The sequence below is a fragment of the Epinephelus fuscoguttatus genome, linkage group LG22, assembly GCF_011397635.1.
Source record: "Epinephelus fuscoguttatus linkage group LG22, E.fuscoguttatus.final_Chr_v1".
Taxonomy (NCBI): domain Eukaryota; kingdom Metazoa; phylum Chordata; class Actinopteri; order Perciformes; family Serranidae; genus Epinephelus; species Epinephelus fuscoguttatus.
Window position 1 is genome coordinate 35,396,752 of NC_064773.1, and position 23,340 is coordinate 35,420,091.

Genomic DNA, 23,340 nt, shown 5'->3' on the forward strand with positions numbered 1-23,340 from the left:
ATCATATCACTGTTATGCTACACAACAACAACTACAACTACTTACAATAAAACACAGACAAGATGGAGGTTCTGATAATTACATCAGATAGTATAGCTTCAAAGGTTGCCCAGAGCATTCAGAGCATTCCAGAGCGGTCAAATTTTAGGAATCATAGTGTTATTTTTTATTAGGCCATGCATTTTGATCATTATGTTAAATCACTGACTTGTTTCGTATAACTAAGAAATATTGCAAAGCTCAGGTCTGTGGTGTCTCGACCTGAACAAGAGATGATTATCCATGCTTTTGTGTCCTCCTGACTGGACCACTGTTACTCTCTTTTTACTTGCCTGAACAAACCATCTTGGAACTGTCTTCAAATAATCTAAAACCCTGCTGCTAGGCTGTTAACCAGGTCCAGCAGGTCAGCCCACATCACTCCCATTTTATTTTTTTTCATTGGCTTCCCATAAGGTCTGAGATTCATTTTAACATACTTATAGAGCCCTCCAAAGTCAGGCACCTGAATACACTAGTGATCACCTCCATCCCTATATTGTCAGTAGGTCTCCTAGATCTTCGGACCAGGACCAACTGGCCGTTCCTAGCTCCACACTCAAAACAAAAGATGATCTTGCCTTTGAAGTTGTGGCTTCCACAATATGGAACTCCCTTCCTTCAGGTATACATACAGTCAGCAGTCTCCTCTAAAATGTTTGAAAAAAAAAAAAAACCCTCTTCATTTTTTTTTTTTTTAAAATGGCCTTTGCCCCACCCTAAATTGTCTGGGGGTTGTTCCGTAGTGGGTTTCTTTTTGGGTCCTCAGTAGCCTGTATTTGCTTTATGCTTTATGGTCTTTTCTTTTACTTTCTTTTTGTTGCTTTGTGCTTTGTGAATTTTATGTCTGTAAAAGATGCTATATTGCATACATTTATTACATTTATTATCATTATTATCAGAGTTGGGTATAACGTGTTACTTTGTAACTTTGTAACGCGTTAGAGTACTTTGATCACTTTTTGCAGTAACGAGTAACCTAACGCGTGAGTTTGCTGTTTGAGTAATCAAATACTTCACATTTTCAAACAAGACTTCCGTTACTTTTAGAACGCTGGTCCTTCAGCTCCGAAACAGCAACGGCTGTCTTTGGTTCTAATAACGGAGATAACGTTAAACCTATCAGTCTGAAAGAAGCCACGGAGCTTGTGGCTTGCTACGTGGTCGGAGAAATGCTGCCATTGTCTACGATGGAGTCTAAATAGGTGGAGGAGGACTCGCTGACAGACATATTTCAGACTCAGGACTTGCATTATGCCTGGTACATGCTACATGCTGGTACTCACCAATTATCCCCAGTCATCTTTCACGGCATGTGTGATGTCATCGGGTTATTCTTGTCCTATTTTTATTACTTTCACTATTATTTGAGTCACTGCCAGAACTCTGTCTGTTCATGTGCCAGCCGACATGTTGTTGTAGTCACCTAATCTCTCAAGACAGATTCTGCAATTTACACTGTAGAATCTGTCGGCAGCCCTATGTGAAAGACGACTAGAGAGGGGGGGAGGGCGTGGTTTTGAGTTTGAACGATGCTGCGCTTTAGCCAGTCACAATGGAGGGGGCGTGGCAGGTGTCCCCAGGAAACGTGTACCTACAGAAACAGCAAGCTCCACATTCATAGCGACCGCTCCACCCAAAACGCCGTCTCTTCAACGTGAAATTTTTTTTTTTTTTTCCAGCGGATGTCTTAGATACAACATGGTTGAGCAAACTGGAGTAGTTTCATGTCGTATCCAACAACGGGAGGCTTTTAACAGATGACGTCCTGATGTTAGCTTTGCTGCTGCTGTTAGCCGTCCCTGTCAGCTGCAGTCTGATGCTTTCAGACTGAAAGCGTGATTTCCCATAACTGAATAAATACCACACATAGCAACACAATTCCACAGGAAGTTCTGACAAATGTTTCAGAATAAAAGCCTATTTAGAAAATGGAGGGATTCTCTCAGGCGAGGTTATAAGGGGTTTTTAATTTGAAACAAGTGTTGAGTTTGAAATGACGGTGCGATATGTTAACTTTATAAAGACAACGGAGCAGATAAAAAGTAAATACATAAACACACAGAGGGATTAATAAATAATGGACAGTCTATAATGTAGTTTGTTTCAAATGAAGCTGGGAGCCTCTGCAGTTGTGGTGAGTAAAAGCCCCGCCGCTATTTGTTAATGTTATTACTTTATGTCCGATCATGAGGATGTACCATTGTTTGCTAGCTTGATGACAGTAACGTTAACTCAGCAGGCTGACAAAGTGCCTCTGCTGTTTCACACCATCATTTCCCCCTTTTACTCTGTGTGGTAACATCCCTAGAGGAAATATTAAAACTGCTGGGGTGTTGTTGTCATACAGCTGTTTACGGCAGCAGATTGTTCTGTGTTTCTACTGATCAAAGTGACGGCTGTGATGGGAGAATTGGATCTCAGTGAAGGGCAAGTGGTCCATAACTTTAATTTTGGAGACAAAAAAAATGTAGGCTTAGCGCCCTGTGGTCCATTGCCCAATAGGAAATGTAGAATATTCAAAAGTACTTTAAAAGTGCTTGAGTTACTTTTCTCAGGGAGTAACGTTGGAAGTACTTTTAAAGTAAATGAGTTACTTTACTCAGGGAGTAACGCAGTACAGTAACCGGTTACTTTTTAAAAAAGTAACCCAGTAACATACTCTGATTACTTTTAAAGTAACCCTTACCCAACACTGATTATTATTAACATTTTACATCTGTCCCCACATGCAGGAGTGACAGCATACATGGTATGGAAAGCATTTAATTAAACATATTTCAGCATCTACAACTGTGTATAAATATGTGTCTATATATAGCTCTTTTCATGTCTTGTGGTCGTTTCAAATATCTTCCAGCCAAATAAAGCTGCTGGAATAACTCTTGGTGCAAACTCTGTCATAATCACTAGTAGCATATTTTTTGAAGGTGAAATGTTGTATTTTATACTTTTCATGCATAAATTGGTGCCTTTGCCAGGGATAAAATACATGGCCAGTATACAACACATTTCACCATTAAAAACAAAATCCAGGGGAGAGGCCCCTGGATCCCCTCTAGCTCACTTTGACATGCATGACTAAACAACATGATACTCACGTAAAGTTCAGTCACAAAATTTTTCTTACCAGCACCTAAGCTAAGCTATGGGTAACCACGCCCTGACTCAAGCTCTATGTTCAATACACAGACATGTGATTAATACATGTCTTCTCATTTCAAGAGTGTACCTTTGAGCTCTTAAATAAACCACTCTTATCCTGATTTTAGAAACAAAAACATAGAAATAAGACTGTTTAAAAAAAAAGAAAAAAAAAAACCTGAAATGACCTTTAGAGACTCATGATTTACCTTGAAGGCATATTTCCTGCTGATGTGGTCATCCACAGACAACATGGAGATGTGAAAGCTTGGCAACAGGATACTTCCAAGGATGCTATCCTCTTTCTCATCTGCACCAGAGAAAAAAGAATAGTCACATGTCAAGTGTCCTCACTTTGTCCTCACTCTGTTTCTAAAATATATTTGTTGGTCCTTACCATGTATCATGTAGAAGCATGCGTGCACACACGCGCATGCACAAATGCACACGCACGCACGCACGCACGCACGCACACACACACACACACACACTGCAGCACAAAGAAACACTGCTCTCTGTTCTCTCCTGATTCATCTTTCACATTTTAAATGCAATACAGCTGCATAACACAAAAGATATGAAACACCGCCATGACTACATAACATTCGACTCCTCTAACCAAGTAAATATTTATTGATGCCACGTAAAAAAAATCCTTGCAACAACAGCCTGAGCTGATTCATGTTGGGGCGGTAATGACTGAATCATTCTTTTGCTTCTCTGTGCTCTGTTTAGCATGAAGCTGCTTTGATGGTAGCTCACAGTCTACAAATAATAATATGCTCGCAGAAACACGGCTGCTGCACCAGCTGCAGCAAAACCCTACAGGGCCTCAAGCGAGGGCTGCTGTTTGCTTTAGCCAAGGCTGCATGGTGAGCCCTGCAGCTTCTCCGGCCCCATCCCTGCTGCTGAATTATTGAAATACAGAATACACACATGCACACAGAAAACAAGTGAGAAAGAGAGGGTTTGTGAGTAAAGTGAGAGTAAACTGGTATGTAGAGAGATGCTGTAGGTATACACTGCAGTGTGAGTGGGGGTTTTCTAAAGAGAAGACCTCTTCAGAATGACTGACATGTCAAAGTTCTTTACCAGCTTCACTGAGGTTTGAGGAGGCTGCAAATCTGTCAGGAAAACATCCTGAAACATAGATTAAGATTAAAGTTTGATGAAATAGTAATTAGTATGGCTTATTTCAACCACACTAATTACTTATTTCTTACTTTTGGGAATCTATGGAGCCTCAAAAGACATATTTTATGGACTGAATGACCATGAGGTTGCACTAACAACAGTCACTTCTGGGTTAACACCTGGCAGTTGATTATAATTGCAAAAAATATGTAAAATTGGCAAACTTGCAAATTTCTGTTGTCATTTTCAGCTGTACCTGTAATATTTAAAGATATAGGGCCCATCAGATGGCGCATAATCCATGGCGCAAGTGTCACTGCTATTTAGATGCAGGCGCAGTTGTCATTTTCACACCCTGCGCCCTCTTTGTCTAACTAGCAAATGAACTTGCGCTTCTCTGGGCGTGTTGGTCTAAAAATGAGGAGCGGTCAGGCGCAGTCATGGCGCGTTGCTAGTTAGATGACTTAAAAAGCAAATGCACCAGTGACCAATAAAAACCTGGTCTAAAGTCAACGGCGCAATATTTCGCTGTTAAACAAGTTAGTAATATGTGTCTCTAGGCGGGTGCACAACGCGCATGCACTCTGCTCCGACACACACGGAGCAGCCACACATATGCAAAACATAACAAATAAAAATATGATTACAATGTGAAAGGATATTATTGTGCACATTTAAATATTTATCAGAAACACGTCTTTATGGTCAGTCATTAATCAGAACGATCTAATCGCAGTTAATGATCATCATAATCCGGGAGGTCCAAGCTGCAGTGTCCGAATATACGGAACTGCGAGCAGACCTCCACGGGCTGATGATGCATAGCCTGTAAAATGAACTTGTCTTTCCCAAATGAATTATTATCATTTTGGCATGTAAATCACAAAAGATGTGAAAACGTCTGATACATTATTATTTTGACATTATTTTGACATAAACACAACAATAACCAGCTTCTGTGAACTAAAGACATAAACTTATAGCCCTACAAGTACAAATGTACATTTTAAAAAAAAGCTTTTAGAACGTAAAACTGAAGATCATCTTGTTAGGAGGAGGAGGAGGAGGAGGAGGAGGATGCACAGCGGCCGCACACCCCGCCGCACAGCCGGGGGCACCCGGGGGAAGCTCCGCAGCCCGCGCAATAGACCAGACGGGCCAGGTGCAGCCACGGGACCAGCCCTTCCTGCACCTTCAGGCGGGGGGGTTCAGGATGCTGGAGAGGGAGCTGGGCTCTCTAACCTCCCGGGGTAAAATAAAATTGAATAAATTACAATGTGTTGACAGCGTTTCTCTCGTGCGTGTGCGCTCTCTCTTTCTCTCTTGCAGTCTCACTCTGTTTCTTTTCTTTTGGCTTTTCTAAGATGACAGATGCTGAATATATACTCCCTATCTGATGCTGTGGTTGTTTGTGGCTGGCTGAGAGGGATGTGAACTTATTAGATTGCAGCTGTGTTAATCAAATCAGGTTGGGTTTCCATTACGTGTGCCAAATGTGCTAAACGGTGCCAATCCCCTTTGATCTGACATCAGATGTGAAGGGACACTCGATATAGAGATACAGTTATTGTCTCTTCAGCTGTAAAACGCTCACTCTTTCCAGTTGGTGCGTCATCTAACTAGCTCTCCGCCGTGCGCTCCAATCGCGCCTCTCTTAAAGGGAATGAGAGGTGACACTCTGATTGGCTTACTGAATGATACACCCAAACCACACCCATGAGTAAGTCCAACCCTTTTAGACTCTCCGCCATGGCGCACAGTCTGAAAATGCGCTGTCTAACTAGCAAGTCCATCCATTTCATTCATTTATTTCCTTTTGACCCCTCCCCGGGGTAACATTAACAAATCAGAACAGGCGGCAGCCAATGCACAACAAAATAAATAAAACAGAATTTGTGTACATACAGGTCAAAGCAAATCAAGAGAAACTATTCAGGATTTTCTTTAAAAGTTTCAACAAATCTGACAAGACCTTTACTGGGAATGAATATTTAAGTGACTGGGACACGTCCATGCGCCACACGCCTGGCGCTTTGCACTTTAGACCATCTAAATAGGGCCCGTATAGTTAAACATGATGGGCTGACCTATCTCACATTTCTTTGTACTTTGTTGCTTTGCTATCATCTTTAAAAAAAACCAAACAAATCTATCGGCACAGAAGCTAAGCAAAGTACTGCTGTGTTTGGGGCCATTGCAAAACGTATTTCAAAATTTAACTCATGTTTCATGTTCTGTATTTTAAATTCTGGTAAGGGAATAAGTGACCTGACAACAACAACTCGTAAGGATGTAATTGGCCTTTGCTGCAGCATTAGCATTCATTAGCATTCATTTGCATTAGCACTCTATGACGAGCCACTTTTTCCTTGTAAGAAACTGGCATCTAATGGGGAAAATTGATTTTATTTATTTAGTTTGATTACTTTAGTTTTCTATAAATGTATCATATATTGGTAATGAAATAGCAGAAATGTAAATAATTGTATTTTACAGACAAATTTTAATGTTTGAGTAACATTTCTACTTTAATGAATTATTGGATTTTTAGGTATTTTAAAGCTACTGTATAAGATCAAAAGTAGTTTTTTTTATAATACATCTTTAATTAGCATCATAAACTACTGATATCTAACAAATTACCATCATAAACTGCTGATATTTGACATAATTGGCCTACAACAGAAAGCTTTTTAATAGGAGTCAAATGGTGTAACCGGTTACACCTGTGTAAGCACATGGCCTTGGTCTTAATATTTCAAACATAATTTTTAAAGTAAATATTCATTTTAATGATTTTTATGAATTATTAATGTTTTTCTAGGGTCATACCATTTGACATGTAAACTGACCAAACCTGACCAGAGTCTAAAAACGTCAATTTATTAGTAATTTTAAGAGATTAAAAGATAAAAGATAAAAGATAGCAGTTTATTAAGATATATGTGTAATATATATATATATATATATATATATACAGTACAGGCCAAAAGTTTGGACACACCTTCTCATTCAATGCGTTTTCTTTATTTTCATGACTATTTACATTGTAGATTCTCACTGAAGGCATCAAAACTATGAATGAACACATGTGGAGTTATGTACTTAACAAAAAAAGGTGAAATAACTGAAAACATGTTTTATATTCTAGTTTCTTCAAAATAGCCAACCTTTGCTCTGATTACTGCTTTGCACACTCTTGGCATTCTCTCCATGAACTTCAAGAGGTAGTCACCTGAAATGGTTTTCCAACAGACTTGAAGGAGTTCCCAGAGGTGTTTAGCACTTGTTGGCCCCTTTGCCTTCACTCTGCGGTCCAGCTCACCCCAAACCATCTCGATTGGGTTCAGGTCCGGTGACTGTGGAGGCCAGGTCATCTGCTGCAGCACTCCATCACTCTCCTTCTTGGTCAAATAGCCCTTACACAGCCTGGAGGTGTGTTTGGGGTCATTGTCCTGTTGAAAAATAAATGATCGTCCAACTAAACGCAAACCGGATGGGATGGCATGTCGCTGCAGGATGCTGTGGTAGCCATGCTGGTTCAGTGTGCATTCAATTTTGAATAAATCCCCAACAGTGTCACCAGCAAAACACCCCCACACCATCACACCTCCTCCTCCATGCTTCACAGTGGGAACCAGGCATGTGGAATCCATCCGTTCACCTTTTCTGCGTCTCACAAAGACACGGCAGTTGGAACCAAAGATCTCAAATTTGGACTCATCAGACCAAAGCACATATTTCCACTGGTCTAATGTCCATTCCTTGTGTTTCTTGGCCCAAACAAATCTCTTCTGCTTGTTGCCTCTCCTTAGCAGTGGTTTCCTAGCAGCTATTTGACCATGAAGGCCTGATTCGCGCAGTCTCCTCTTAACAGTTGTTCTAGAGATGGGTCTGCTGCTAGAACTCTGTGTGGCATTTATCTGGTCTCTGATCTGAGCTGCTGTTAACTTGCGATTTCTGAGGCTGGTGACTCGGATGAACTTATCCTCAGAAGCAGAGGTGACTCTTGGTCTTCCTTTCCTGGGTCGGTCCTCATGTGTGCCAGTTTCGTTGTAGCGCTTGATGGTTTTTGCGACTTCACTTGGGGACACATTTAAAGTTTTTGCAATTTTCCGGACTGACTGACCTTCATTTCTTAAAGTAATGATGGCCACTCGTTTTTCTTTAGTTAGCTGATTGGTTCTTGCCATAATATGAATTTTAACAGTTGTCCAATAGGGCTGTCGGCTGTGTATTAACCTGACTTCTGCACAACACAAGTGATGGTCCCAACCCCATTGATAAAGCAAGAAATTCCACTAATTAACTCTGATAAGGCACACCTGTGAAGTGGAAACCATTTCAGGTGACTACCTCTTGAAGCTCATCGAGAGAATGCCAAGAGTGTGCAAAGCAGTAATCAGAGCAAGGGGTGGCTATTTTGAAGAAACTAGAATATAAAACATGTTTTCAGTTATTTCACCTTTTTTTGTTAAGTACATAACTCCACATGTGTTCATTCATAGTTTTGATGCCTTCAGTGAGAATCTACAATGTCGCATTGAATGAGAAGATGTGTCCAAACTTTTGGCCTGTACTGTACATATATATATATATATATATATATATATATTAGATATAGATATATTATAAGGCTAAGATAATTGGTAATATATATCTCATACATGTAGACTGAGAGGACACCTTGGCTGGTTCAGTGGAGAACATCCTGTTTATTCTTCAGGTTTCTATTTCTTTGGTGTATGTCTTCAGCCACGTATGGAAATAACAGCAGGTCAGACCCACCAAGAGCTGAGATGGAAACATACTGGAAGGGCATATGGGAAAGAGAAGCATCACACAATACTGATGCCCAACAGAGTTCGTAAGTCACGTCCCTTCCGTTAGACCCCCATCGGACCTCTAGGCTCGGAAAATATGAATGGGAGTCAATGGGGAGAAAATTATTATTTTCTGGTCCCAGTCATTAAATGCCTTGGATTACACAAATGTTTTGTGTGGGTCTAAATAATATTTTTTCATGTTAAGAGTTTGACAGTTTATTGTATGATTCTTCAGTTAAAGGCTGTGGAAACAACGTAATGAGAAAGACTACATGTTGCCTATGTGACGTCACGTCATCACACTTTCCCTCCACTTCTCAACTCACAGTGCTGCTGCTGCGTCTTCTGCCACGATGTACGGAGCCATCAGATCAAGATGCCGGTGTGTTTCGTGCCCAAACTTTCCACATTTCCAGACTTGTCGTGGTTTTCGCCACGCTTAAGGCTTTTGTCCTCTCCTTGGAAGAAGGCGGTGAAGTGTACCAGAGACACAGCCATGTTCCGAGTGCAAGTGGTGACGTATGTCATACGCGTCCAGAGCAACGAAGAGCTGTAGTCCACAAAGCGGTCTCACACAAAACCTAACAGTAACAAACTTATTCCCACTAAACTGTAGCCTTCTTTGCACAAAAAAAAATATATTAAAAATTCACAAACAACATATGTGAAATTCATGGCACAATTCAAATGGGACAAGAAAATAATTTTCATCTAGCCATTGAAATATATTATGAGAAACTGATTTTTAAGGTCCCATGTACTGGAAACAGAAACACGCAACTTACGAGCTTTATGGCTAGTGGACCTAAGAGCTGGCCACAGCAATCTCCCTGAACAAGAGCCAGTGACCATTTCAATGGCAGACATCCAAGAAAGAGTGTCAAAGATGAAGAGCTGGACAGCACCGGGCCCTGATAATGATCCACACATACTGGCTGAAGAAGCTAACTGCACTCCATGAATGTCTAGCAGCACAAATGAACCAGCTGCTAAGGGATGGGACCACCCAGAATGGCTGACACAGGGCAGGACAGTCCTGATCATGAAAGACCCTCAGAAGGGAACCATCCCATCCAACTATAGACCGATAACCTGTCTCTCCACAACATGGAAGTGCCTGTCAGGCATCATAGTGGCTGAGATAACTAGGCATATGGGCCAATACACAGAAAGGAATTGGCAGTAACACCAGAGGAGCCAAGCACCAGCTACTGGTCGACAGAGCAATCGCCCGAGACTGCAAGAGCAGGAAGACCAACCTATGCACCGCCTGGATTGACTAGAAGAAAGCCTATGACTCAATGCCACACACATGGATACTAGAATGTCTGGAACTATACAAGATCAACAGGACACTAACAGCCTTCATACAGAACTCCATGTGAATGGATCGCCCAAGTCAACTGGCTACGGATACCAATTCCGAAGTGGAGTAACAATCAGCCAACTGCTCTACATGGATGACATCAAGCTGTACGCCAAGAATGAGCGAGAAATCTACTCACTGATCCTCCCCACCACGATCTACGGCAAGGACATAGGGATGTCATTTGGATTCGACAAGTGTGGCCAGATGGTAAGATGAGGCAGAGGCAAGATGATCAGAACTGAGAGAGTTGAACTACCACAGAGCAATATAGGAGATATCCAGGACAGCTACAAGTACCATAGGATCCTACAGGCTAATGGAAATCATGAGGAGGCCACAAGGAAGTCTACCACAACCAAATACCCCCATAGAGTAAGGCAAGTCCTGAGGAGTCAGCTGAATGGTCAGAACAAGGTCCAAGCCATCAACATGTAAGCACTGCCAGTCATCAGATACCCAGCTGGGTATCTGGCTAGATAATCGGCTTTATGCGTTTTTACATGACAGCTGTAATCATCAGTGTATTGCCTCACTCTGGTAATAATAACATTATTGGAGAGCATTAAAACACACAGTGTGAATTTATCTATATAGGATTTGCAGTAGGAGGGATGCTTATCATCCCTGCTCATTAAATTAAAAAAAAAAAAAAAAAGAAGTACACAATATTCTGAAAACACCTCCCAGTCTGAGTGACATAAAGTACTTAGAAATAAGTGATAGAGAAAGCAGGAGAAAAACAAAAAGAAGAGGCTATTATCGGAAAGCTGAGCATGTCATTGTCGTTCCTGAGGACGCCTCCTCTCTCTAGTCTCTGGCTGGCTAAGCCAATAAACATCCAATTTTCCCTTGGGTTTGTCATGAAAGTGGCTGCTGATTGCACTCTGGGAGCAGCAAATTTGTCAATTTATGGAGATGGAAAAACCTCTCTCAAGGTTTTAGAGGGACAGAAAGAAGGAACAGATGAGCTTTTGTGAACTTAAAGTTCTAAATTAGTGGTACTGCGGCATGGGCGTCACAAGAGTGGGTGAAAGCAAGGATGACTACTTTTAACTGGCAAGGACAGCTAACCCTTAATTCTACCTGTTACTCTGCTTTTGATTATGTGATAAAAACAGCATTTTTCCAAACAGCTTTATAGTGTGTCAGATATTTTATCTCCTTTTTACACTACCTCCTTAAAGGTGTATGAGGTCAGCAAAATGTTCCAACAACAATGAGAGCACCACAAACAAAACCTGTTCAACCTCACTGTTTTGGGTGAAATCTCTATATATACCCTTTTTTCCGCTTAATTCAACCCTTAAAAAAATGAAATATAGTATACCGCTTTGCAGCTGATGTCATCAAAAATATGTGCATGCATGTTGGTGACAGAAGTTGCATTTTATGCCAGCCATCCAGAAGAGTTAGTAAGCTACGAACATTGAATTAAAACTGTTAGGATCAAAATGTCTGGTTGTTGTGTGTTCAGTTGTCAGAATCGATATTCCAACAGCAAACTAAAGAACCACAGAATTCTGACAGATCAAGTCTGTTTCAGAGCAACCGCGTCTCAGTTTAACAAGTGAATGTGTTAAGCGGGATTTATACTTACGGCAAATCAAAGCTGTACGTACTGCATAGCCTGACATGCACCTCCTCAGAAATGTAACTACACGTCACAAACTTAAAACCATTTCCCAGTTTCTCAGTGGAAACGAAGGTTTTATTTCCTTTGATTTTACAGATAAGAAACAATAAATTGTGAAGACTATAAAGCCTCCACAAAATAGCATTTTAAGTCTTGTGTGTGATTTATCCTGGCTTCATATGAATAGAGGAAATCTTTGCTAGTCGCTAGGCTAATTTATACAATGTAAAATGCCATAGGCTTGTGCTAATAATATTAGCATGTTGTATTTGTGGGGAAAATGTGTCCAGCAAAAGACAAGTGCTTTGTCTGTGAATCCTGCAAGTTATAATGAAGCTGAGTTGTGTACTTATGAAATTGTCACTATTAAGCCATGTTTAATGTGTGTGTTTTGAATCAACTAAACTTTAAAGAACTTGACAGAAACCCCACCGCCTACCAGTGTTTTGGAGATGTAACTGCAGTGTAACACAGACACCACAGCACAAGTATAAATGCTGACAACGGTGTAGGCCATGTGCATAAGCTATAAGTGTAGGCTCTGCATAGAGCTGACGCATAAGTATAAATCTGCCTTTACCTGACTCAGCCAAATGTGTCATGGTTGCTTGTAGTGACGACAGCTGTTAAAAACATTAATAGTAGATGTCCAGTTAAAGCCTTCGTTTTTGCAGTAATCAATTTTCAATACACACTTATCCATGTTTAGGGAGGTTTAGGTTATTGGAGTTTATTTATTTATATAGCTGACAACTACAGGGACAGTGCACATTAAAAGTGGAGTCTGTGATTCTAATCCAATACACTTTTTGCCAAATTCAACCACTGTATTCTCCTCACAGTCTGATGGCTGTCTTTTCTGTGTGCACAGAAACAAATCTGATGTTCAAACACAACCCTGGCTCTGTTGATGGGAAACAAACAAAGTGGCTCGGACTGAGCTACAAAACACTATTGTAGCCATAGCAATAGGAAGTGTTCTAATGCGTTAGAGTACTTTGATTACTTTTTGCAGTAACGAGTAACCTAACGTGTTAGTTTGTTGTTTGAGTAATCAAATACTTAAGTACATTTTCACACAAGATATCAGTTACTTCCGTTACTTTTACGCCGGATTCCCACTGGATGCGTGTCCGTTGCGGAATGGCAGCACTGGTTATCCGCTGCGTGCTCTGCCATCTGTCAACACCCACCGGCTGTGTTTGCTGTGCGGAGCGGTGCAGCCCCGCCGGAAGACATCTCTCACTGCCATGATTAATATCTCCTCCTCCATGGTGTAAATGGGGTGAAATGACGTCTGAAAACCTCTGAACTGTTGACTTCAGGCCTGCCTCTGCCCATTATGTAGTTTTCAAGGTGTAGTGCAGGGAAATATGATCCGCTGTGAACACTATGTATTTTATTTTGAAAATTAACCGGATGTTTTATTTTTTTCTGTGCATGACTTCCTGCCCCGCACGATCTGCTCTGTGCTGAATTGCTGCACTGTGCTCCAGCATCCGGCAAAAATAGAAGTCCTGCATATGTGATGCGCAGGGCTCTGGAGTGCCGGAGCTGAGACGGAGCCGGAATGCAGCACAGCCGCAGCCAGTGGAAACACACACATTGACGAGAATTGAAACCTATCGGCTCCGCTGCCATGCCGGAGCGCAGGCGCAACCAACACGCATCTAGTGGAAATAGGCCGTGAGAACGCTGGTCCTTCAGCTCCGAAACAGCAACGGCTGTCTTTGGTTCTAATAACGGAGATAACGTTAAACCTATCAGTCTGAAAGAAGCCACGGAGCTTGTGGCTCGCTATGTGGTCGGTCGCTGACAGACATATTTCAGACTCAGGACTTGCATTATGCCTGGTACACGCTACACGCTGGTACTCACCAATTATCCCCGGTCGTCTTTCGTGGCGTGTGTGATGTCATCGGATTATTCTTGTCCTATTTTTATTACTTTCACTATTATTTGAGTCACTGCCAGAACTCTGTCTGTTCATGTGCCGGCTGACATGTTGTTGTAGTCACCTAAAAGCGTCAGCAGATGGCAGGAGCTACATTTGAAGCGCCACATGTAAACTATCAAGCTACTGTATCTTCCACAGGAAGTTCTGACAAATGTTTCAGAATAAAAGCCTATTTAGAAAATGGAGGGTTTCTCTCATAGATATATATACATAGATGCCGCACCCTGGCTTGTGGGATGCGTCAATACCACCGCCATCTTGCCTAGGTGCTCTGACCGGTTCAGACCCATGTCAGACTCGGCAAAAATGCCACATTTTTGCTCTGCATTTGGGTGTACGAACGAAAGAAGTGTTAAAACCAAGCAGAAGGGAATAACATTCCACAGGTAAGAAGTTGTTTTACAATATTTTACTGTTACGAACATGTTTAATGAGATATACTGTATATCTCAAAAAGTGATCCTTCTTTTAAGCTAATCAAGTAAAGTAACTGTCCTGATCTGGTCCTAATGCCAAATTAAGCTAACGCTATGTCACACAACTTAAAGAAAAAAGGTTAACATTTATATAATATTATTTATAAAATTATGATGCTTTGTCAAACAGCTATGTCGGTGTATGTGTTATTCCAAACTATCTGTTTCATGGCACCAACGTGACATAACGCAGTATAACGTTACTAGTTAACTTGTGGCCTGAATTGTAATTACAAATTATGTGGAACTGCGTTTTTCTGACACACTTATTTTGTGTGTAATTTCCCAATAAACACAGATAGGAGACGGGCATGGGTAGCAGCAGTGAGGAGAAAGGACTTTGTCCCGTGCGACTCCTCAGTCATCTGCAGCTGTCACTTCAGATCTGAGGACTTCGACAGGACTCCTAAAAATAATACTAGCTACTGTACACTGTATTTTTTGTAAATATGACCTAATAATGTAAACAGTTCTGTGTCCAGGCTCCCATGAGCACTGTGGTGTTATACATATGAGATCAAAGCAAAAATTTTGTGTAAACGTGCAGCTCTAAGTCATTTATTTTCACTTGTACAAAACCAACATTTGTTAATTAGAATCTACACTGCAGCTCGGCACAACCCTGCTGATACACTATTTTTTGCACATTGTGTGAAATGTGAATAAACATTTATAGGCAAAATGAATAATTAAATGACATTGTGGTGGGCATTGTACATCTAGTAATAAAAAAGAATATCTATTACATGGGGAAAGTTTAGTTTAAATATGTTGTAGAACTATTACTGTTACTTTATCTACATAAGATCAATTATTTTGGCATGAAAAGCTGCATTTTTTTATTTAACCAAGTATCCTGTATCATAACTACATGTCTGACGATTGTAACAAATCAAACCGCATGAAAATCGGTTGAGAATTCAGCGAGTAATGATGATTTTAATAATAAATAATCTCCTGCCTCAATAGACATACATGCATTAAGCAGCGCGGCTCCACCTGGGCAAGATGGCGGCCACGTTGACGTATCGCTCCAATGAGGAGCACCGTTGAATGCGGCATCTACGTATATATATCTATGGGTTTCTCTCATATATATATATATATACATACATACATATACATATATATATATATATATATATATATATGAGAGATAATCATAGATAGTGATAGTGATAATCATTAAATATGTTCTGTGTTGGAAGCTCCCTCCCACTATTATAATAAGAAGCGCAGTAAACCGGTCCAGCTTCCACACTCACTGCTCCTCCTGGTGGATAGACAGACCATTGGAACTGGTTTCTACAAATTAAACTTAGGGGCATTACCAGTCGGCCCCATATGCTCTACGTCATCGTGGGGATCTCATTAAAGCCACGAGCCCAGCTAGGTGACAACAGGGACCTGTCACGGATCGGTCAGGGCTCCACCACGGACCACACGGAAATTTGAAATGGCTGCATGAATCAGTCCTGAATTTTTCACCCTAATCAGACACAGGAAAGTGTGTCCCTATTCAAGGAATGGGTGTAACAACATAGTTTGTTCCTGTGCATAAGATGTTTTTGTCCTGTAACCTTGTACAGGGGGATGTTGAGGTTGGAGTGTGGCCAAGGTTGCCTGTTGAGGGGTTGGTGTCATCCTAGGCAATGATGTAGTTGGAGCACGTATATGGCCTAATGAGCAGTCAAGAATCTGCTAAAAAGCATCAGGTTTTTGATGCACCAAATCAGACAGCATCTTCAGTTTGCACTATGAGGTCCATGACTATCTCCATTAGTGAGGTGAAATCTGATACACAAAGGCAATGTCAAATATGCTTTGTCCTTACCTGCTGACTTATTGTCTGTATCCCATAAAGAACTAGTAGAGGTGCAAAAGTTGGATACCTCTTTGGGGCAACTGGTTGACTGTGTGTGCCAACGTCTGAGTGCTTTTTCAGTGCTAAGGGTACTGGTGACCAGTGCTGGGAACGTTACTGGTAACACAACAATAAGGTACACAAAATTAGCGTAGTTACTGAGGAACTAATGAGGAACAAATGAGTAGTTACTGAGGAACTAAGGTACACAAAATTAGAGTAGTTACTGAGGAACTAATGATGAACTAATGAGCAGTTACTGAGGAACTAAGGTACACAAAATTAGAGTAGTTACTGAGGAACTAATGATGAACTAACTATTAGTTAATGGTCAGTTAAAGACCTAAAGTAAAGTGAGACATCAAAATGAGTAGGTAATGAGTACTAAGTCATTACCTACTCATTTTGATGTTTCACTTTACTTTAGGGTACACAAAAAGGGTAGGTAATGATTAAGTAATAGTTAGTAACTAGTAACTACTCCTCTGAAATTTGATCAGGGGTTACTGAAGAACTGACCATTAATAGTTAGTTCCTTGTTAGTTCCAAATTTGTTTCATAGTAACTACTCTAAATTTTGTGCATCTCAAACAACTGTACTGTGAACAACGATGTGATCAGTATACAGTACTTTACACGCAGCCCCCATGATAGATTCTTTAAGCTTAGCCGAGCTAACATGTGACACACTATCATATTTATTTCTAAAGGCCCTGACACACCAAGCCGACGGTTGGCCGTCAGTCAAAGTCGGGCCGTCGGTGAGCGTCTGTCGCCCTAGTTTTTGCGGTGTGTTCTGCACCATTGGCACTTAGTTTTTCGGCCGATTGAGCATGTTGAATTGGCGGCGGAGCTTGTCGGTGAGAGAGACCACCGAGATCACTCTGATTGGCTGTTCAGGTTTTATATCCTCGCCCCTGTAGCGAGTGAATCTGCCTGTAGTGAAACCGGGGCTAACCAGTGCTTCCTCCTCAGGCTCCACTTCACTCAACTACCTGACAGACCTGCTGCTTCTTCCCACTTTAACCTGAATAGCCGCATCATGACCAGAGGGAAGCACAGCCAGTTAGCCTCCGCTAGCCTCCCTGCTAGCCCCGGCTCTCCGTTTGGATCCAACCGGAGCACTGAGCCCCGGTTTGATCTTCATGTTAAAGTGGGAAGAAGCAGCGGGTTTGGTCGGCCAGCTGAGTTAAGCTGAGTGAAGTGGAGCTTGCAGAGGAAACACCGGGACCGTCTAGATGTAGGCTAATAGGAGACCCCTCGGCTGATAGGATGTACCACTCTCTCACTCCGCTACTTTGTTTATCTCATGCATTCCTCGGACTTCCAGTTTCCCTTTTTGCGTTATTTCCTCTCACGCAGGCGCAGAACGTACGTGCTACTTGACCGTCGGATGTAGTCTTTGTAGTGTGTTCAAATGCAACTGACACAGGGCGATGTGAGGCGATGCAGACGACGCAACAGTTGGCTTTTGTCGCTGCTAGTTCTTTGATGTCAGTTTGATATGTCAGCACCTTTAAGGCATCATCGTACAGAATAACATGGATGATCATATGGGGTCTGAAAATAATGAATAAAACTCTTCTCAAGAATCCTGCTGTCTGTGATTTTTTGTTAAGGAACTAATTGTAAAGATGATGATGAAGTAATGAAAGACTACTTATTATGTGTCACTTTATTTTAGGACATAAAAAGGTTGACTAATGGACAGGTTATTGAGTAATGATTCTGTACTGATGAAGTAACTAGCAAACTAATCATTAAGTCGTGATTAACTCCTGTATGAAATTTGATCATGGGTTAATGAAGAACTGACCATTAACTAATAGTTAGTTCCTCATTAGTTCCTCAGTAACTACTCATTTGTTCCTCATTAGTTCCTCAGTAACTACTCTAATTTTGTGTACCTTAGTTCCACAGTAACTACTCATTCGTTCCTCATTAGTTCCTCAGTAAGTACTCTAATTTTGTGTTTAGTTCCTCAGTAACTACTCTAATTTTGTATATCTTACTGTAAAGTGTTACCACGTTACTTAAAAAATTCATTAGTTATAGTTACTCCTTACTTTCCCCAAGAAGTAACTGAGTTACTGCACTATAAAAGTAACTAATTACCTGGAAAAGTAACTTTAGCATTACTTTTTATAAAATGCTCAAATATGTCAAATTGCTTGGACACCAATGAATATTGAATATGAATATTGTTAATCAGCCCTAAACCTAAACTAGATTATAATTCATTTGAAAGCCTTGTTCTTAGTCTTTTACATCCGACCTGGAAAACCTTGCAGCCACTTTTATTTGTGTACCGTGCTCCTGGCCCGTATTCTGAATTTGTATCTGAATTCTCAGAGTTTTTATCCAGTCTAGTTCTTAAATCAGATAAAGTTATTATAGTAGGCCATTTTAACATTCATGTCGACGTTGATAATGACTCCCTGGCTACCGCGTTTATGTCATTATTAGACTCCATTGGCTTCAGTCAGGGTGTACATGAACCCACTCATTGTTTTAACCATACCCTCGATCTAGTTCTGACGTATGGAATTGAAATTGATAACCTAAAAGTCTTTCCACAGAATCCCTCGCTATCGGATCATTATCTGATTACTTTTGATTTCTTTTTACTCGATTACACGCCACTCAGCAACAGTTACTATACTAGATGTTTATCAGATAGTGCTGTCGCAAAATTTAAGGAAAAGATTACTCCATCATTAAATTCAATACCAAGTCCCTCAGTAACAGAGGTTTCCTGTACCGACTTTGATCATTTTGTCGATAGCGCCGTAGGCTCGCTGCGAACAACACTTGACTCTGTAGCTCATCTTAAAAAGAAGTTAAAAAAGCAAAGAAAGTTCGCTCCTTGGTATAACTCTCAAACTCGTAAGTTAAAATAAATATCGTGAAAATTTGAAAGGAATTGGAGTAGTTAAGAATCTCGTTTAATCTGGACAGACAGTCTCAAAACTTAATAAGAGGGGCCTCCGCAATGCCAGAGCAAATTATTATTCAGCATTAATAGAAGACAATAAGAACAACCCCAGGTTTCTCTTCAGCACTGTAGCCAGGCTGACTGACAGTCAAAGCTCTATTAAGCCTTGTATTCCTTTGGCCCTTAGCAGTAATGCTTTCATGAGCTTTTTTAATGACAAAATTCTACCTATTAGAGGCAAAATCCATGACCTCCTGCCCTCAGATAGTACCTATCTAACCTCAAACACAGCTGTAAAACCTAATATATATTTAGATTGCTTTTCCCCAATTTCTCTTCAAGACTTGACCGCAGTGATTTCTTCATCTAAATCATCAGCGTGTCTCTTAGACCCCATCCCATCTAGGCTACTTAAGGAGGTCTTTCCTTTAGTTAACACTCATATATTAGATATGATCAATATATCCTTATTAACAGGCTATGTACCACAGTCTTTTAAGGTAGCTGTAATTAAACCTCTACTAAAAAAGCCCACCCTGGATCCAGAGGTGTTAGCCAACTATAGACCAATATCTAATCTTCCTTTTATGTCAAAGATCCTTGAGAAAGTAGTCGCAGACCAGCTTTGTGATTTTCTCCATGATAATAATTTATTTGAGGAATTTCAGTCAGGATTTAGAGTGCATCATAGCACTGAGACAGCACTAGTTAAAATTACAAATGACCTTCTTCTGATTGCTTTAGACAAAGGACTTGTCTCTGTACTTGTTTTATTAGATCTTAGTGCGGCGTTTGACACAACTGACCATCAAATTCTGCTACAGAGACTGGATCACTTAATTGGCCTAAAAGGTTCTGCACTGAGCTGGTTTAAATCTTATTTATCTGATCGTTTTCAGTTTGTTGACGTTCATAATGAATCATCCTTACGTACCAAAGTTTGTTTTGGAGTTCCTCAAGGTTCTGTGCTCGGACCAATCCTATTTACTCTATATATGTTTTCTTTAGGTAACATCATTAGAAATCACTCTATAAATTTCCATTGTTATGCGGATGATACTCAGTTGTATTTATCAATGAAGCCAGAAGAAAGTAATCAATTAACTAAGCTCCATAACTGCCTTAAAGACATAAAAACTTGGATGAGCACCAATTTCCTGATGTTAAATTCAGACAAAACTGAAGTTATTGTTCTTGGCCCCAAACAACTCAGAGACTCTTTACCTGATGACATAGTTTATCTAGCTGGCATTGCTCTGGCGTCTAGCACTACCATAAGAAACCTCGGAGTAATATTTGATCAAGATTTGAGTTTTAATTCTCATTTAAAACAAACCTCACGGACTGCGTTTTTTCATTTGCATAATATTGCGAAAATTAGGCCTATCCTGACCTGAAAAGATGCAGAAAAATTGGTCCACGCTTTTGTTACCTCTAGGCTGGATTACTGACTCTATTATCAGGTAGCTCTAGAAAGTCCTTAAAAACTCTCCAGCTAATTCAGAATGCAGCAGCACATGTACTAACAGGAACTAAGAAACAAGATCATATTTCTCCTGTTTTAGCTTCTCTGCACTGGCTCCCTGTAAAATCCAGAATTGAATTTAAAATCCTACTGTTAACTTATAAAGCTCTAAATGGTCAAGCTCCGTCATATCTTAGAGAGCTCATAGAGCTTTATTATCCCACCAGAACACTGCGCTCTGAGAACGCAGGGTTACTCGTGGTCCCTAAAGCCTCCAAAAGTAGATCAGGAGCCAGAGCCTTCAGCTATCAGGCTCCTCTCCTGTGGAATCATCTTCCAGTTATGGTCCGGGAGGCAGACACCATCTCTACATTTAAGACTAGACTTAAGACTTTCCTCTTTTATAAAGCTTATAGTTAGGGCTGGCTCAGGCTTGCCCTGTACCAGCTCCTAGTTAGGCTGACTTAGGCCTAGTCTGCCGGAGGACCCCCCCATAATACACCAGGCATCTTCTCTCCTTCTCTCTCTCTCGTATTCTATTACTGCATCTTGCTAACTCGGCCATTCTGGATGTCACTAACTCTGCTTCTTCTCCGGAGCCTTTGTGCTCCACTGTCTCTCAGATTAACTCATATCGCAGCGGTGCCTGGACAGCGTGACGTCTGTGGTTGTGCTGCTGCCATGGTCCTGCCAGATGCCTCCTGCTGCTGCTGCCATCATTAGTCATAAGTCATACTTCTACTGTTATTATACACATATGACTATTGTCACAGATGTATACTGCCAGATATTAATACATACTTTCAACATATTGTACCACAGTAGCCAGAACTATAACTATAATATTATTATTTTCAATAATGTTGTTGTAAGCTACTGTCATTACCTGCATCTCTCTCTCTCTCTCTCTCTCTCTCTCTGTCTCATTGTGTCATACAGATTACTGTTAATTTATTATGCTGATCTGTTCTGTACGACATCTATTGCACGTCTGTCCGTCCTGGAAGAGGGATCCCTCTTCAGTTGCTCTTCCTGAGGTTTCTACTGTTTTTTTTCCCTGTTAAAGGGGTTTTTTTGGGGGAGTTTTTCCTTATCTGCTGCGAGGGTCATAAGGACAGAGGGATGTCGTATGCTGTAAAGCCCTGTGAGGCAAATTGTGATTTGTGATGTTGGGCTTTATAAATAAAATTGATTGATTGATTGATTGATTGATTGACACCCCCCCTAATGTAACTGTATGTAATGAAACTCAACTGTTTGTTATGAAACTCAACTGTATGTAATGATAGTAATCCTCGCTCTTTCTACAAATTGTTATTGTATTCTTTCCATATTTCACCCACTTGTTAGCGACATAGTTAAAGAACCTCCATTAATTGCACAATTTAAATGTGAAATGTCTCATTGACTGACAGTCACCTGTGTGTATGCCAGTGCTGGGGGTAACACGTTATTTTACCGCCAAAAATGGCTTTTTTCAGTAACGAGTAGTGTAAGGCACTACTGTCTCTAAATGCAGTAATCACATTACAGTTACTAATCAAACACTTAAGTCGTTACTTGCGTTACTTAATTCATCATTAGGTCTTTCCCTTACTTAAGAGTTAGTGGCGACGGGCTTCAGGCTGTTGCCAACGGGTCGTCCTCCATGTCCAGCCGGTCAGCGGCGAACACAGATGCGGGGATGAGCCAGAGGATGGAAGAGTTTCTGCCGCAAGCAAGCACCAGGACCTGGGGAGCAGCTTCATGTGTTTACAGCAGATAGCAGGAGCGAGAACAGACGTCTCACTCCGCTACACTGTGCTGCAATGCACGCTTTCAGTTTATAATTGTAACGTCCGTTGTCCTACTAAGTATTGATAGCACGCATAGTATTTTACAAATTCGAGTTTTTTTTTATTAGATGAACGTGGTGCTGATATGCAAAAATGAATTAACTGACTGTGGGGCAGTGGGCAAGTAATATAATCATAGCACTTTTACACATGGTAACCACCCCATGCCTGGCATAACAACTTCTCTGGCGGAAACCCTGCAAATACTTAAAGGAAATGGCCACTTTAGAATGAAAATACAGACAGTACTTACTGACCCTCATGCCGACAATAAGTCCAGTGTAGTTTTTTAATCCACAAAAATCCACAGGGTATCGAAGCATAGATATCATATACAGGCTGCTGTGTTTATATGGCAACTTGCACAAGACTCGAGAACTAGCACCACCACTAGCCATCAGCTAGTCTCGCGCGAGCTGCCATGTAAACACAGCAGGCCTGCAGGGCACGCTAACTGACTACTGTGAGAAATTATGCTGTAAAAGTGGAGTAAATTACATCTTTTCAAGTCAATTTTGCATGCCGTGGCTTCAGGGCACTTGGATCACGACGGACGAGCTGTTCTGATGTTTTTGAAATGCATTATTGGAGTTTTATTAACGTAACATTTTAAAAATGTGGGTTTCATGCACTTCAAGTGTAGCTGTTATCCTCCAATACCCC

The 23,340-nt window shown here is 40.9% G+C and overlaps 1 protein-coding gene across 9 annotated transcripts in view; it reads right to left on the minus strand.

The window, feature by feature from the left end:
- Nucleotides 1-23,340, minus strand: part of LOC125882978 (pleckstrin homology domain-containing family A member 5-like) — a 603,488-nt gene that overhangs the window by 180,994 nt on the left and 399,154 nt on the right. For all 9 annotated transcript variants that reach the window (XM_049567036.1, XM_049567042.1, XM_049567037.1 and 6 more), the window contains one exon: nt 3,393-3,493. In XM_049567036.1, the coding sequence (XP_049422993.1) occupies nt 3,393-3,493 (101 nt within the window). The remainder of the gene's footprint in view (nt 1-3,392; nt 3,494-23,340) is intronic.